The sequence below is a fragment of the Calliphora vicina genome, chromosome 3 (assembly GCF_958450345.1).
Source record: "Calliphora vicina chromosome 3, idCalVici1.1, whole genome shotgun sequence".
NCBI classification, from domain to species: domain Eukaryota; kingdom Metazoa; phylum Arthropoda; class Insecta; order Diptera; family Calliphoridae; genus Calliphora; species Calliphora vicina.
In genome coordinates, this window is record NC_088782.1 from 29,640,123 (window position 1) to 29,657,312 (window position 17,190).

Below are 17,190 nucleotides of genomic sequence, written 5' to 3' on the forward strand. Positions count from 1 at the left end.
CTCATTCATAGTAAAACAAAATTATTGTAAATAAAATAAAAGCAAGTTTTTTCCCATTTTATAACTTAAAAAAGTGAGTGGAGTAACAAACAAACAAATAAATAAGTAAACATTTTGCTTAAAATAATTAAAAACATTTCGGTCTTTATTGTTTATTTAGAAAAAAGGAAAAACAAACTCCATTTACATATGGTTAAAAATTAAATATTTTAATACAAATTACATAAATAACAGTCCATTGTTGAATTAAATGCAGGAGCAAAATAAATATTAAACAGAATTACATATTTCTAATACAAAAATTTAAATTTAGATGTTTAGGCTCCTGATTAAATGATAGATAGTAGTATAGTACGAGTATATATATTTTTTATAATTAGCATCATGATGTATTAAGAGTTTGTGCTAAATCAGCTTCATCTATAGTAGCATGACATACTAAGGGAAATGGCCATTCATGGTATATGGTGGGTCCACTGTAGTCTCTTAAAGTCTCGATAAGATCATCTAATCTCTTGACTTCCATTAAATCGGCATTGAATTCTTTAACCTCGTCTAACAGTTGATTTACATTCGACTCAAGAACCTGAAAGTAGACAAAGGATTTAAGTTACAATTAGTTTGAATAGTTATTTATTATATTTAGGAAACGATTTAATATAAAGCAGTGCACAGTGGGGCAGAATCAAAATTTTTTGGAAATAAATCTGGCATTTCTATACGGCTGGTCCGATATGATGGGATTGCACGTGTTTGAATCATTTGTAGGGCCCATTTTAATTACTTAAACTCGAATACTTCTTGGCTACGCCCACGTCAAATTTTATCCCGATCAGACCAGCCGTTTAGAAATACCAGATCTATTTCCAAAAAAAATTTGATTCTGCCCCACTGAGCAGTGGTAGGCATAAAGAGAACATGGTTTATTATTATCTGCTTCAAACTGACCAGTTATTTATTGTGATCTTTGTTTTTTGTTTAATAATTTTTATTTATTCCAATCATGCTCACTCTGATGGTTATGAGTGCCGACCACTGATATTAAAATTGGTTGCATATTGAGTCTGTCATTCCGTTTGTCGAAATAACATCGAAATATTCATCGAAGACCCACAAAAGTATATATATTCTGAGTAAATCATAACCCTCTGTTCGTCTATCTGTTGAAAACACGATAGGGGCCAAACGAAACGAGCTAGCTAGCTTTCTACAAATCGAGGGTTTATATTCAAATAGTGCTATATGACATTTTCTCGAAAATTAGTTTTTTATAGCAACGTATTCCCTGACTAATTTCACATCTGTCATTTAAATTAAAAAAATAAAAATATTTCCAATGGTTTTTTTCATAAAATTTGTATTGTGCTATCTAAGACACAATTTATTTTGTTAGTAAAAAAGTGCTATATGCTTATGAAATATTCGTGTATATAATAAAATATTAAAAGTGTTTTTATAAAATACTAGCTGACTATGTTACTATGTTAGTTCTTCATGTTTGCCTGCCTGTTCTTATTTATTTGCAATTGAAATATCTAAATTTGTACTGCATACTTTAGGTAGCTTTTTTATTACAGTTGACTGGACTCAAATAAACAAAAATATTCCATCTCCTGAAAACTTCGAATCGAATAAAAAAAAATCAGCCAAATCGGTCCAGCCGTTCTCACGTGATGCCATTATACACATGGACCATTTCATTATACCCTACACAACCATAGTGGGGAGGGTATTATGGGTTTGTGCAGATGTTTGTAACGCCCAAAAATATTAGTCTAACACCCACCTTAAAGTATACCGATCGACTTAGAATCACTTTCTGAGTCGATTAAACGATGTCCGTCCGTCCGTCTGGTTGGCTGGCCGGCTGGCTGGCTGTCCATGTAAACCTTGTGCGCAGAGTACATGTCGCAATTTTGAAGATATTTCGATCAAATTTGGTACATATTACTTTTTCGGCCCAAGGACCAAGCCTATTGAAACCGGCTGAAATCGGTCCATTATTTCACCTAGCCCTCATACAAATGTCCCCTCGAAATTGGACTTTATCGGTCATAAATGTTTAATTTATCTATGTATCTACACAAATTTCGCTCCAAATAAGTTTTATATATACAAAATTCATGTCACCAAATTTTGTTACTATCGGTCCATAATTAATCATAGCTCCCATATAGACCCGCTTCCAAAAATCACTTTAACGTGCATAAATCGCTTAAAAATGGTGGTATACACACAAAATTCAACATAGTTAACTTTAATATAGACATAAATCACACGACCTAATTTTATGGTGATCGGTCCATAATTGGTCATAGCTCCCATATAAGGCCCACTTCCGAAAATCACTCACGAATATAAATTATTGATATTTTAAAAGAAAAATATTTTTACTCATTTACTTGGTGTAGGGTATTATATGGTCGGGCTTGACCGACCATACTTTCTTACTTGTTTTTATATAAATAGATAATATATATTACACCGTACGACACTCAATATTAGACACGAACCGGATGATATACGTCTAAAACTATAAATTAAATGGAGAAAAACTGTGTTTTCATTTCGTAATACTGTTTGCTTTTAAAAGGACTTAAAATTTTCAGAGGAGTAAATTTTTGAAAACATGTTTTAAAATACTTGTGATCATCCTACTATGCCAAATTTGATGTCAAATGATCAAGAAGGGTTGTAAAATATTTCGTATTATTTTGATTTTATCATGTCAGGATCAAAATATGTTAAAAAATGTCCTTTAAAATTTGTATCCTTGAATATCATTTTAGATTTCCAATAATTTTTTTTCAAAAAAATAGTGAGTTAAAGATCCAAATACTGAATACCACATGACAAAATTGTATCCTTCTATCTTCACTACTTAAGTTATAAATAATATTTTAAATTTGCATTATTTGATTTTTTATATTTTATTTTAATATTTCATTCGAAAAAATAAACAAAAATCGTTGTGAAAAGAAACGAAGAAGGCTTTTTAATAAACAAGTAAAATGGTATAGTCGGACAAGCCCGATCAACCAACAAAATTAATTCCCTACAGCCTACATTTGAAACGTTTTGGAGTATGTCCTGAGAAAGTAAGCAAATTAAGCAAAGCACAGCTTCCTAGAAAAGAAATTCTGTGGCAAATTCTAGAAAGCTGATTAGATTTATGTATAAACTTTCTTACAACTACGAAGTTCTTCACGTATGTAAAACTATGTCCTATTCAACTAAGCAAATATTAAAAACTCGTGTTATTGGGCCCATACACTACATCATCATTAATTGTGCCAGCTGATTGGCCGTGTATGACCTTGAAGTGTGATTGTATCAGCTGCTGGTGCTTTATCAAAAATAGTTTGATATTTTTTTGATTGTACCAGTATGGTTGAATCGAGTGTTGTAAAATTAGCTCATACAAGTTAAATAAAACCTAGCTTTCCTTTGTTTTCTAGCAATTTCTTCATCCAAACGCGTTTTTTTACTCCTTTCTTATTTTTGTTTTAGGATAATAGCAATAATAAATGAATTACAAATTTTATCGTTATTCCACACAATTTTTGGTAAAAAATTTATTTTGTACCAGCATGCTGATGTAGTGTGTGTGTCCAGCTTAATTGCACAATCACTTGATGGCACATCATTGATGGTGTTGTGTATGAACCCTATTACTTACATAAAATCCTCAAAGTATACATTAAAGCTCATTTTTATTTTTGTTCAAATAGTGCTATCTGCTTATTTCACTGTTAGTATCAAAAAACTTCAACTTGTAAAAAGTGCTATCTAACAAATAAGCGCGAATATCAGGAATTAATATAAACTTAACATATGTAGGATTTAGACGTCATTTTTAAATAGCATTGTAAAATAAACTTTAGTTATTACTCTTATAGTTAACGAAAAAAACAGTTTTTTCGCTCTCCTGTAAAATGTTGATTTTCCATATAGCACTATTTGAATATAAACCAGTGATGTTCAAAAATAAAAATTAAGATGTATTGGTGAGAGAGCTACCCAGCAAACATAATGTCAAACACTTAAAATAATAACAAAATGAAGAAAGTTTTGATTTAGAATTTATGTCAAATAATACCAATTTATTAAATGAATGTAATTTAAATTTTAAGGAAATGAAAATATATACATTGTAAGTCCGAAATTCTCTTAAATTTTGTATTTAGTTTTGACTTTGTTTTATTGACCTCAATTGTAATTGAAACGCGTGTGTTTGCTATGCTTCGAACAGAAACAACCAACAACAATGCCTAATAATTTTCTGAAAAAAATGACGATAGTCCGCCACATGTGTTTTCTTCGCATGCTCAGCGATGAATGAACAAAAGTCTTTAAAAGAGAATAACAAATGTGTGTAAATTTTTCAAACAATTGTTGTATGGCGTGAACATCGCTGATATAAACCCTCGAAATACTTTCTGTTGATAAGATTTGTTTGGTATTGGAAATGAGCAATGTCGGTCCCCATAAAAATGTCCCCCCGAAATAGTGTTTGAGCCGTAATAAAAATGTTGATTATGATGCAATAACATTATGTACAACTTAGTTCTAAGTCCTCTTAAATTATACTGTAAAGTATGACGAAAATCGGGAAACATTTGTCCCTAGTCCCCATACAAGGTCCCCCTCAGAAAATTATATCGTGTTGAAATTGGACATAAACAAGTTTTATATGAACCTAGATCTTCAAGAATTCAATACTAAAATTTAGTTTTTCATGTTTTTTTGAAAATAATTTTTAATATTTAGTCAATGACTAATGTTGTTTATTTCCTGTTACTAAATTCTTTTTAAATACCCCAATACCTGCTAACATTTAGTCAAATATCAATTTACTTCATATTTCATTTAATTTTTCCGCTGTCATTATTCATTTTAAACGACGGCTTTTCTAAACATCTCTATTCATCTGTATCCATGAGTAAATAAATAATGAATCAAAATAAAACTAAAGATGCATAAAGATACAGGTATGCCGGCCGGTGTTTCAAACATACAGTGTAGGGCAATAATAACAAACATTTTTCATAAATCATAAGTGGTTTTTTAATGAATGATATAATTCTCCGGGAATATTTTTCAGAACTTGTTTTAAAATAACTAGCTCTACAACGAGTACTTTGTACTGCAATACTGTGACGAATTATTTGGTACCAAAAATGTCCCAAAATCTTCAATCAAAAATATGATTGATATTTTGGAACATAATTTTAATCACAACCACTTCCGATTCATTATTGACATCCGCTATCATTTCTGGAACCTGTTCAGTGGAACAATATTATGATTTTTAAGTACTTAAGCTTTGTACAAGTATTTTTCTGCATCATAGAATACCAGATTTCATCAACACTGTATATAGTTTCATATTTCAAATCTGCTTAGTTTGTGCTCAAGTTGTTGACTTATTTTTTTTTTCTATTGCATTTTTTAAACACCACATATCAACATATGACATTGACAGAGCGTTCTAGTTTGTTAAATCATCGACAGTGTTAAGTAGGCATTAGAAATAGTGAGAGAGATATAAAAGAAATGGAAGAAATGATTAAGGGAAATGGGGTAACAAAAATCAATTAATAATAAGCAGATGCTTACCTTAAATCAGTTGTTGAGGAAATAAAAATAATTAACCCAAAAATGTGATAAATATTTATGTTTATACATAAGTAACCTACATATTAAAAACCTATTAATATGGTAAATATCAGCATAAGAAAGCTGTATGAAAATGTTATAGGTTTTTCAGTATCAAATATTAGTTTTTCAACATAATCATTACATCTTTTTCTAAAAAGTGGCCAATTGTTGATCTAAGACTCTAAGTCGTGAAGAGGCCTTTCAAACCAATTTCGGATACTCTATTTTGAAGTGAAGCGTATCCCTCAGAGATCGTTCTGCATCGATCGCAACAAATAGTAGTCCGACGGCACAAGGTCTGTACTTGGGAAGTGAGGCAAAACCTCCCAACAACTTCTATCTAAATTGTTTTTAAGAGGTATTGCAACATGGGGCCGATCGTTGTCGTTATTAAAAATATTACTGTTTCATGTCTGAGCGCATTTCGTCCATTGCTCGCTTCAAACTAATCAGTAGCGTTCGGTACAGGTACCCCATGATGGTCTGGCCAAATTTCAGTAGCTCGTAATAGATATGGTCCTTATGGTCCCACCAAATACAGAGCATTACCATTTATATTTGGCTTTGGTGTCGATTCGGATGCTTGAGCGGGCTTCATATAAGATCTCCTACGCTTGGGGTTATCGTAATGGATTCATTTTTCATCGCAAGTAATGTTTCGGTGCAAAAATTATTTTCTTTTATAGCGTTTAAGCAACAAAATCAAGGTCTCTCAGGTTCAATGCGTATGGTACCTAACTTCCCTGCTTTTGGATGAATCCTACTGCTCGCAAAAGTTTTGAAATTTTTGATTTTACAAGCTCTTGTTGAGTTTGACAACGATCTTCATGGAGTAATGCCTCCATTTCTTGGTCCTCAAACTTTTTTGTCTTCCGTGTCAAAATCAACACTTCTGAACCGAACAAACGATCTCTCGCACGTTCAAACTGATGAAACACATTCACCATAAGCTTTGGAGAGCAATCGATGTGCTTCACGGCAATTTTTTCAAATTAAAGAACTAAAGCAAAACTTCCCGCATATGATGCTTTGGTGGCACAACATTATACATTTTCGAAGCAAAAACTAAGTGAGAATTAATGACAGATATTTACTCTTAAAAATGACATATAAGTTCTTTAAAAAAACCGCTTACAAAAGATACCATATCACACAACTTTCCTGTTTTTAAAGAACTCTCAGGAATATGTACCGAAAATATAAGAAAAACATCAACTATTGCAAGGCGAATTTATTACAGGTGACGTTAAAGAGCCAGCTGAGTAGTTTCTAACTGTCAAAGTTTGTTTACACTGGTTTTTTAATTTAAATATATGGTGAATTCACATGGTCTCTTATCATGTCATATTGTCCTAAGATTTCACGACTAGGCGGCTCGGTTTAAACGACTTCGGCACAGGTCTCTGCTGGTTGGTTACGATAACACAATAAATATAGCATATAGAGTAGTATTATTTTAGGACATTTTATGCTTGAAAGGCAATAACAACCATTTTGAAATATTAGGACATTATGACAATATGACATGATAGAAGACCATGTGAATTGACCAATAACGTTTTTGTTTCTTTTAAGAACAAATATAAAACAGTAGAAAAGTAATCGTTTTAAATAATCAGCATATATAAGTATAAATATAATGAGATGCTGTTCTCCGTGAAAGTAAATTTCTACTTCTTTATTTTTTTTGGCTGTCAGCTGTTGTTTAGCTGTTTGACAGCTAGGAAATATTTTTACAAAAACAAAATACATGTTTTTTTTAGTAGAGTTGCATTTGTTGTATACCCTTCACCAATTATACTTTCAAATACAAATTTTTATGTAAACAAAATTAAATTTTTTTCACAATTGTTAAAAAAATAGTTTCTTTTGATTCTGGTTAAAAAAAATTCTATATCCCTATATACATCGTTGCAATGGACTTTGAAATATCTATCATTATATATCCATATTGTCTATATTAATGACTTAGTAATCCAGATATATATAAAAAATATATATCTGGATTCCCGGTTTTTTCTTTATAGCTCAGCCATTTGTGGGCCGATTTTCTCGATTTTAAATAGCAACTGTTCCGGGAGAATTCCTGATATATTGATATATCAATTATGTTTGTAAGTTATTTTGGGGCTACGTAAAGTTGATTTCAACATACAAATGGACAGACTGACATGGCTATATCGACTTCGCTATCTATTACGATGTAGAAATTACAATTATATATACCCTTGCCACTCATTGTGAAGGGTATAGTAAGTAAGAGTGCTATATTCGGTTAGGCCGAATCTTATGTATCCTTCAGCAAATATTAAAAACAATTTTGATGAAACTAATATTTTGTATAAAATTTAGGTGAAAAAAATTTTGGTTTAAAAAAAAAATAAAATTAGGTGAGAAAAAATGTTGGTTGTATATTTTTGTACAATGTGTGTGCTACATTAGAGTGACAGACGATTTTTATACCCTACACCACCATAGTGGGGAGGGTATAATGGGGAGGGTTTGCTGGCTGGTTGGCTGGCTGTCCATGTAAACCTTGTGCGCAGAGTACAGGTCTCAATTTTTAAGATATTTCGATCAAATTTGGTACATATAAATTTTTCGGCCCAAGGACCAAGCCTATTGAAACTGGCTGAAATCGGTCCATTATTTCACCTAGCCCTCATACAAATGTCCTCTCGAAATTGGACTTTATCAGCCATATTTAGTTCCGAATAAGTTTCATATATACAAAATTCATGTCACCAAATTTTGTTACGATCGGTCCATAATTAGTCATAGCTCCCATATAGACTTGCTTCCGAAAATCACTATAGCGTTCATAAATCTCTTAAAAATGTTGGTATATACACAGAATTCAACATAAATAACTTTCGTATAGACATAAATCATACGACCTAATTTCAAGGTGATCGGTCCGTAATTGGTCATAGCTCCCATATAAGGCCACTTCCGAAAATCACTCAAAAATATAATTTATTAAAATTTTAAAAGAAAAATGTTTTTGCTCATTTACTTGGTGTAGGGTATTATATGGTCGGGCTTGACCGAACATACTTTCTTACTTGCTTTTTTTAGATTTCAAAGAGCGCCGGGTTGAATATTGTGACACTAGGCCTAAGAGTTGAGTGCTGAAAATTTGAGCCAAATCGGACAACGATTTCTGGACGCATCGAGGTCAAAGTTCAGATATATGCAAAATTTTACTATTTATATGAAATAAATAGGTGAAACTCGTTAAAATATGTAGATTTATTTATATTAATGAATATTACATTAATTTTTTTTTTTTGAAAATTACCCAAAAACTGTATTATCGCTTAAATTCGGAAAAAATGCAATTTTTTCAGTTTTTTGTAAAAATGGTGCTACTAAATAAATACTTTTGAAATTGAATGCAAATGAATCGAATGACAAAATTTGGTTAAAAAATGTTAAAGTTATTACAAATTCGCCAGACCATTAACGTTTCTCAGGTCACTTGAACAAGAAATTTAGGAAAAAAAAATTAATATATATATATAATAGCTAAAAATATCCGTATTTACTTGTGTATGAGTTTTTGTCTTCATTGGATACCGTTAACCTATTCGCAGGTATGGCAAACAAAATTATATTTTTTAAGGGCTGTTTCAAATCTCCATTTTCAAATTTTTAAAAATTTTGTTAAACAAATTTCAGAATTTTTTGATCTTTTGAATTTATTGAGAATATAATGAGGAATAAAAATGTGAAAAAAATATGAAAATATCTCTTATAGTTTTTCCGTACCTACGATTTAAATTTTGTGATTTTTAAGAAAAACTATTTTTTTGTCCATATTTTGGCGAATGAGACCAATTTCCTTACTGTTATAAATTTTGAGTAAAACCTATTCATAATATTATAGTCCTGGCAATTTTAAATATGGTCTGAAAATTTTACTAAAATCGGAAAACGTTAACCACTAATCGTGAAGGTCAAAGGTCAAATTTTTCAATATTTGGAATTTCTAATGAAAATATAGCAAAATGTTATATATTTTGGACCGATTTTGGGCAAAGTGGACTTAAATTTAATTAAGTGCTCGTAGCTAATAAATATAACAAAAATGTTTTCTATGTTCAAAAATTTTACAATTAGGTCGTATTGTCATAATGTCCTAAAATATTATTTTAGTTTAAACAAATTGTTGTTGTGCTGCAAACAAAAAAAGTGTTATTTTATGACAAAAGAATAAAAATGGTTCAAAAAGTCTTATTAGTTTACAACTTTTTTGTTTGAAAGTTTAAACAAAAATTTGTTTAAACTAAAAAATATTTTAGGACATTATGACAATACGACCTAATAGCAGACCATTTGAATCCCCCAAATATTTTTTTTTTTTAAATTTTAATGATAAAGATTTCAGAATTTGTTTTTTTTAAATATGCATTTGATTTAAATGTTGGAAACAAAAGCTTGCATACATTATACAACTATATTCATTAATGCAAAAATGTAAAGCAAAATAAAACAAAAAAGATGGAAAAACTGAAATATGAATATAAAAGGTAAAAGTAAAAGCCATGTATTGTTAGTGTATTTAAATATGTATTGTATATACAATAGTTATGTATGTATGTAGTTGTGTATTGTTCATTTACCAATATATCAATATGCAAATTAATTACACATTTCAATATTTGATGCACTCGATGTCGCAATTTTTCGATTGTTAATCGATGTCGCTGCACAATTGATGTTGTCGATGGCGATGATGTTGTTGTTGATGTTGCTGCTGATATTGCTGTTGTTGCTGTTCTCATTGACAATGATGATAATGTTGATGTTGATGTTTTTGTTGTTGCTGATGATACTGTATATATTGCTTTCGATATGCTGGGTGCTGTTGCTGTTGCAGCTGTCATTGTTGCTTTCGTTATAATATCTGGTGTCATTTTTAGTTATTGTTCAATTTTATATTTTTGGTTTCTTTTTGTTGTTGTTGTTGTTTTACAATTATTTTGGGGTTTTCTTTTCAACTGACATGTGCTTGTTAAATTTTTCTTTTGATTTTTTATTTGTTTGTTTTAATTTCACTTTTATAAAGATAAACAATGACAATGCATGTTGTTTAAATTAAATGTACATTTTTTTAATTTATGGAATATACTGTGCTTTTTTTTTAATTATGTTTTTAGAATTGTAGATATTTAAATGTTAATTAGAAATGGATTTTTTGTATGAAATTGCTACCAAATTATAAATACATTTTTTTCTTTGGTTTAACATTAATTTTTATAGATCTATGACCTTTTCCGATTGTTTAAAATCTAAAAAATAACATTGAAGTACACTCAGAGAAAAAATATAGCTGTACATGATGACCGCAATCAATTCAAAATGATTACAAGTTTTTGACAATATTATTTATATCATTATGGATAATTACTGCAATCATATTATAAATATGGTACCCGCAATTATCTAAATAATTAAAGTGATCATAATATTTTTAAAAAATTTGTAATCATATTGAAATGATTGTGATGATCATGTACAATTATATTTTTTCTTTAGGTGTAGTCTGACATAAATCATATATCTTCTAAATCATATCAGCTATAGCTAGTTCAGGTAGCCTTTAAAAATATATTTACTACATCGAAATATTTCTAATCGAAAATATCGTGTCAATTAGATTAATAAAACTTTGTTACAAAAAAAACGTGGATTTATTTAATGGGTGTATTATATAAAAAAGCAGGTCTTTTTCAAATTTTTAGATTTTATTTTGGAATATTTGTACAATAAAAATTTATTCAAAGTATTGGCCATTGGTAGCTATGATATTTTCCCATCTTTCATATGAATTCCGCGCTAGAATTACTGCTGATCTTTTAAGGCCAAGAAGGAATCAAGCCAATATCGGATACTCTGTTACAAAGTGAATCTTATTCCAGAGAAAGCGTTCTCCTTCGATCGAAACAAGTAGTAGTTGGACAGGGCAAGGTCTGTACTATTAAGCGGGTGAGGCAAGACTTTCCAACCAATTCATTCTAAATAGTTTTGTATTGCAACATGTCACCGAGTGTTGTCATGAAGGAATGTTACTGTTTCATGTCTTACCGCATATTCTGGGTGTTTTTCGGTCAATGCTCGCATCAAACGAATCTGTTGCGTTCGGTGCAGGTTCCATGTGATGGCCTGACTAGTAGCTCATAATAGATATGACCCTTTTGCTCCCACCAAATACAGAGCATTACCTTATCGCTTTGGATATTTGGCTTTGGTATCGATACGGCATTACACTTCATGGAGTAATGCCTCCAATCTTCAAACTTCTGAACAAATTACTTATCTCTTGCTCGTTGAAACCGATGGAATAGATTCACCATAAGCTTTGGTGACGCTTTGTTGGCACAAAATTCGACATCCCTTCAATATGACATAGAAGTTATTTAAAACAAAAGCCGCGTTCTATTGTTAATCCCGCATTTTAAAGACATACACCCAATATGAAGTCCAATATAGAGCGTCTACATAGCACTTTCAAGACGACCAAATCATGCAAAAGTTGTTGCATGTCGTTTAACCTCTTGTCTAAACAGTTAGCTCTGCCCTTGGCGGTCATGCTGAGGATTACATAACCATGGGATCCAAGAAATATCATTCGAACATTTGGGGAATTGTAAAACCATTCAGGTGAATATTGAGCTATTCTGGGTGCCGGATTATGCTGACAGACCGGACAATTATGTTACAATTAGCTGAAACCGTTGCTCGTTTGCAATACGAAGAAACCGACTAGTGGATTGTTCGTCTGTTTTCATGCCGTTAGTAATTTAAATAGAGGGTCTACTCTGATCAGATGTTCTACATCAAGGGTTCTATGGCTTTTTTATGATTTTTATTATTCAGGGGATCAGCTACTGGTTCTGGTAGCTAAAGTCTATGTATATCTTTTTATCTAAGTGGGAATATCCTTCGACTTGTCTGTCATTAACTGAAGCTAAAATTTAAATTAACTTACAGTTCTAAAATGTTAATAGTTTTACTTAGGGATTATGCATGCATGTATTTAAAAGAAGTAAGACAGTATGGTCGGTCAACCCTACATTGAGTAACTGAGCCAAATCTTTTTTTAAATTTCAATAATTTATTTTCGTGAATAATTTTCGGAAGTTGGCCTTATATGGGAGCTTTGCCTAATTATGGACCGATAGCTATGAAATTAGGTCATGGGATTTATGTCTATATATTTCTGTCGAATTTTATGTGTATACCAACATTTTTAAGAGATTTATGCCCGTTGAAATGGTTTTCAGAAGTGGGTAAAACATAACTTAATTCAAAATAAGTCCTAAAAAACTAATAAGTCAAAATAAGTCCTCATAAACTTATTCTTTTGGCCAGTGTCAAATATTTGTTGCAATTTCATTCCGCATACGTTATATGGGAGCTGTGACTAATTATGTATCGATCATCATAAAATTACGTGGCATGAATTTCCTTTATATAAAACTTATATGGAGTGAAATTTTTGTAGTTACCTATATAAATAAAAAGGTATTGACCGATAAAGTCCAATTTTGAGAGGACATTTATATGGGGGCTAGGTGAAATAATGTACCGATTTCAGCCAATTTTAATAGGCTTGTTACTTTGCGCACAAGGTTTACAAGGACAGCCAGCCAGACGGACGGACGGACGGATGAACATTGTCTAATTGACTCATATTCTGATTCTAAGTCGATTGGAATACTTAAACGTGGGTGCTACAAACATCAACACAAATGCATTATACCCTCTCCACTATGGTGGTTTAGGGTATAAAAATTAACTTTGAACCTAATCGTATATAGAAACCAAACTAAAGCAAATTTCGAAATTCTGGAGAACTTTAATATCTGTATTGTCATGATAAACATGTATACAAAATATTATCGAATTCAGAAGAGTAAAGGTTATAATATACATTTTTTTGATCATAATTTTTCCTTTCGTCCGTATAACTGTATCTTCTAAATAAAATTTTGTGTACGAGTGCGGTTAATAAGTCCCTGACTTCTTTAATTTCCTACCTATTAATTGAAAGAGCATTACTGAGCCTGTCAACAGGCATCTGTCAGTTGACCCCTGTCTACATTTGAACAAGCTCAGTCATTTAGTTTTTTTTTGACAGCCATTGATAGCAGACTACAGAGTGGCTTGAGCACTATCAATTTCAGTGGTAAAAAACCACGGACGATGGAAGCCGAAACAATTGAAATAATTCAAGATATGGTGTTGGCCGGTCGGAGATTGTGGATATCATGGGCATCTCAAATAGCTCAGTGGTTTAAATTTTGAATGATCACTTGGGTATGAGAAGGCTGTCATGTACAGTTTCCAAGGCAAAAATCCATGAATTAGACTACGAATTGATCTCTGTTCCGCCCTATACTCCGGATTTAGATCCGAGTGACTATTTCTTGTTTTTAAAACCTAAAGAAATGGCACGGCGGAAAGAGATTTGACTCCAACGTTGAAATCATCTCAAACAAGTAAGAAAGTATGGTCGGTCAAGCACGACCATATAATACCCTACACTAAGTAAATGAGCAAAAACATTTTTCTTTTAAAATTTCAATAATTTATGTTTTTGAGTGATTTTCGGAAGTGGGCCTTATATGGGGGCTATGACCAATTATGTACCGATTAGAGATGAGCGATATTTTCATACCTGTGATTTAATCACTATGATTGAAAAATCACTGGTAACAACAGTTACTGAATATTGCAAGTAACAGGTACTTTTAATATCGTTCTTTCAACATTCATTTGTAACGTTTTTAAAAAATCACTGGTAACAAAACAAGAAAGTAACAGGTACTTAATATCGTTCTTTTACGTATTTTTAACAAACTGTTAAATGTCGTTCTTTTATATTTTTCAACATTCACTGGTAACAACAGTTACTGACTATTTTTAGGCGCATCATTTTATTTAACTCCAACACAGTGTATAAAATTCTTTTAAAATTTTGTTGCATTTGCTTAATTCTTTTATTTTCCTATTTTTTAAAAAAACGTTTTTAAATCAGCAAATATTAGTTTCTGGTTAAGATACAAGCATATTTAAATTGGAAATAATACATAATATATTCTTCTTAACATAATTGTTATTTTGCTTAAAACGTAATCACAGTCACTGTTTAAAAGAACAGTGATTTATAAATCACGTTCACTGAGAACGATGTTCTTCAACAATCACGGGATCGCTCCTCTGTAGTACCGATCACCATGAAATTTGTTCGTGTGATTTATGTCTATATGAAAGTTTAATATGTTGAATTTTGTGAGTATACCAACATTTCTAAGCGATTTATGCACATTAAAGTGATTTTCGGAAGCGAGTCTATATGGGAGCTATGGCTAGTTATGGACGGATCGTAACAAAATTTGGTGACATGAATTTTGTATATATAAAACTTATTTGGAGCGCAATTTCTGGAGATAAATTTATAAATTAAACATTTATGATCGATAAGGTCCAATTTCGGAAGGACATTTGTATGGGGGCTAGGTGAAATAATGGACCGATTTCAGCCAGTTTCAATAGGCTTGGTCCTTGGGCCGAAAGAAAATATGTACCAAATTTTATCGAAATAACTTCAAAATTGCGACCTGTACTCTGCGCAGTACATGGACAGCCAGCCAGAAGGACCGACGGACATCGTTTAATCGACTCAGAAAGTGATTCTAAGTCGATCGGTATACTTTAAGGTGTGTGTTAGACTAATATTTTTTGGCGTTACAAACATCTGCACAAACGCATAATACCCTCCCCACTATGGTGGTGTAGGGTATAAAAATAAAAATACCTATTTTGATGACCTCTAATTTTTTGGAGGGGTTACAAAAATTGGATAAACATTGAATAAAGTGTATAGATTTCAAAGGAGACTATATTGAAAAATTAAATGATATTTTATCCAAAAACCTGTGTTTCATTCAAAAAGTCAGGGACTCATTGACGCGTCCTCGTAAATATAGCAGTGTATTCTACAGGAAATTTTGTGCATAACAAAATATAATAATAATTATATCAAAATTTTCTATAGAAAAGCTTGTGTATAACAGTAATTTCTATAGACCATTTTGTGTTGAACAGTATTTTCTATAGAACATTTTGTGTTTAAGAGTATTTTCTACACAAAAAATTGTGTTTTTAAGTATTTTCTATAGAAAATTGAGTGTTTAACAGTATTTTCTATAGACAACTATGTGTCTAACAAAATTCTCTATGGAACATTTTGTGTTTTACAGCTTTTTCTATAGAAAAATTTGTGTTTAACAGTATTTTCTGTTATTTGTACTTATTGATATTTTCTATAGAAACTTTTGATTTAAACAGTACATTCTGTAGAAAATTTTGTGTATAACAGTATGAAATTTGGTATTTTCTCTTAAAATAAAAATTCAAGTAACTGAGAAAGCAAATGTTTATTTGTTTTTAAAACTGATCAAATTTATGACTCTGCTATATTTAGTACTTTAGAGTAAAATTAGCACATAAATTCACCAACGTGCCCTTATCTCTACGCCTCTGTATATATTATTTTACAAATGTTTATACAACTGTATTTTTTTCCATGATTTTGCATTACATTGCATATAGACATTGTAGTCACATACATAATTATTATTTTTTTTGGAAAACCTACAAAATATGTAATTGCTTTGATTAAAAATCATTTTGGCAATTTGATATTTTCACTGTTTTTACTAGGGGTTTTTGTAGTTTCTGTTAAACATTTGCAGCAGTTTCATTTGCAAAATTAAAAAGCCAGAGTTAAGAATTAATGAAACAATTGTGACATAATGAAAATGTTGAAAATTTGCAATACAAAAGTAACAATATAGATACGCGTATATACATATATCGATGTTTGAATCTATGTAACAGTGGTTTTCATTTGTATTTTGCAGATACATTTGTAGATATAAAACAAATGCATGTTAAATTAGAACACACAGTCACATACAAATACTAATTACATAGTTTCAAATATAAATTTTAGCACAAATTACACACATTTTTTTTGTCTTTCTTTTTTTGGAATCTATTTAGCACGAATTTTTGCAACTATATTGTTATTGTCACAAAATTAAATGCCTCCAAAATTTGTGGAAATATAAACAAACAAACAAAAAAAAAACCATATAAAAACAACAACCACTAATATGAACTTTGTTTAAAAGAATAAAACCAAACAAACGAACGTATAAAAATTTAATTAACAAACAAACAAAAAAGAAAAACAAATAAATATCGCATTAAAATCACAGCAAATGAAACCGTTCACGTAAAATTTGCTTTTTAAACTAAAATTAAGAATCTCAGTGCAAATAATTTCAATTTCAATTTCATGTCAGTCAGTTTGTTCTGCTTGTAAAATATTCTTTCTACTCATTCGTATAGAATTTTATTTATATTTTTTACATTTTTGTTGTTATTGTTGCTTAAATCTCTCACTATCATTGGTTTTGTATGTAGATAATTAGGGTTCCCCTTGACCAAAAA

The 17,190-nt window shown here is 30.8% G+C and overlaps 1 protein-coding gene across 2 annotated transcripts; it reads right to left on the reverse strand.

Moving 5' to 3' along the window:
• Window positions 1–112: 112 nt before the first annotated feature.
• Window positions 113–10,692, reverse strand: LOC135954066 (intermembrane lipid transfer protein vps13F). 2 transcript variants are annotated; one of them, XM_065504121.1, is made up of 2 exons: window positions 10,314–10,692; window positions 113–586 (listed from the first exon to the last, which is right to left on the reverse strand). In XM_065504121.1, the coding sequence occupies exons 1-2, from the start codon at window positions 10,578–10,580 to the stop codon at window positions 383–385; spliced, it is 471 nt and encodes a 156-aa protein (XP_065360193.1). In that variant the 5' UTR covers window positions 10,581–10,692; the 3' UTR covers window positions 113–382. The 2 variants fall into 2 exon arrangements, with proteins under 2 accessions (XP_065360193.1, XP_065360191.1); XM_065504119.1 differs by having other exon boundaries at window positions 10,287–10,686.
• Window positions 10,693–17,190: the final 6,498 nt, after the last annotated feature.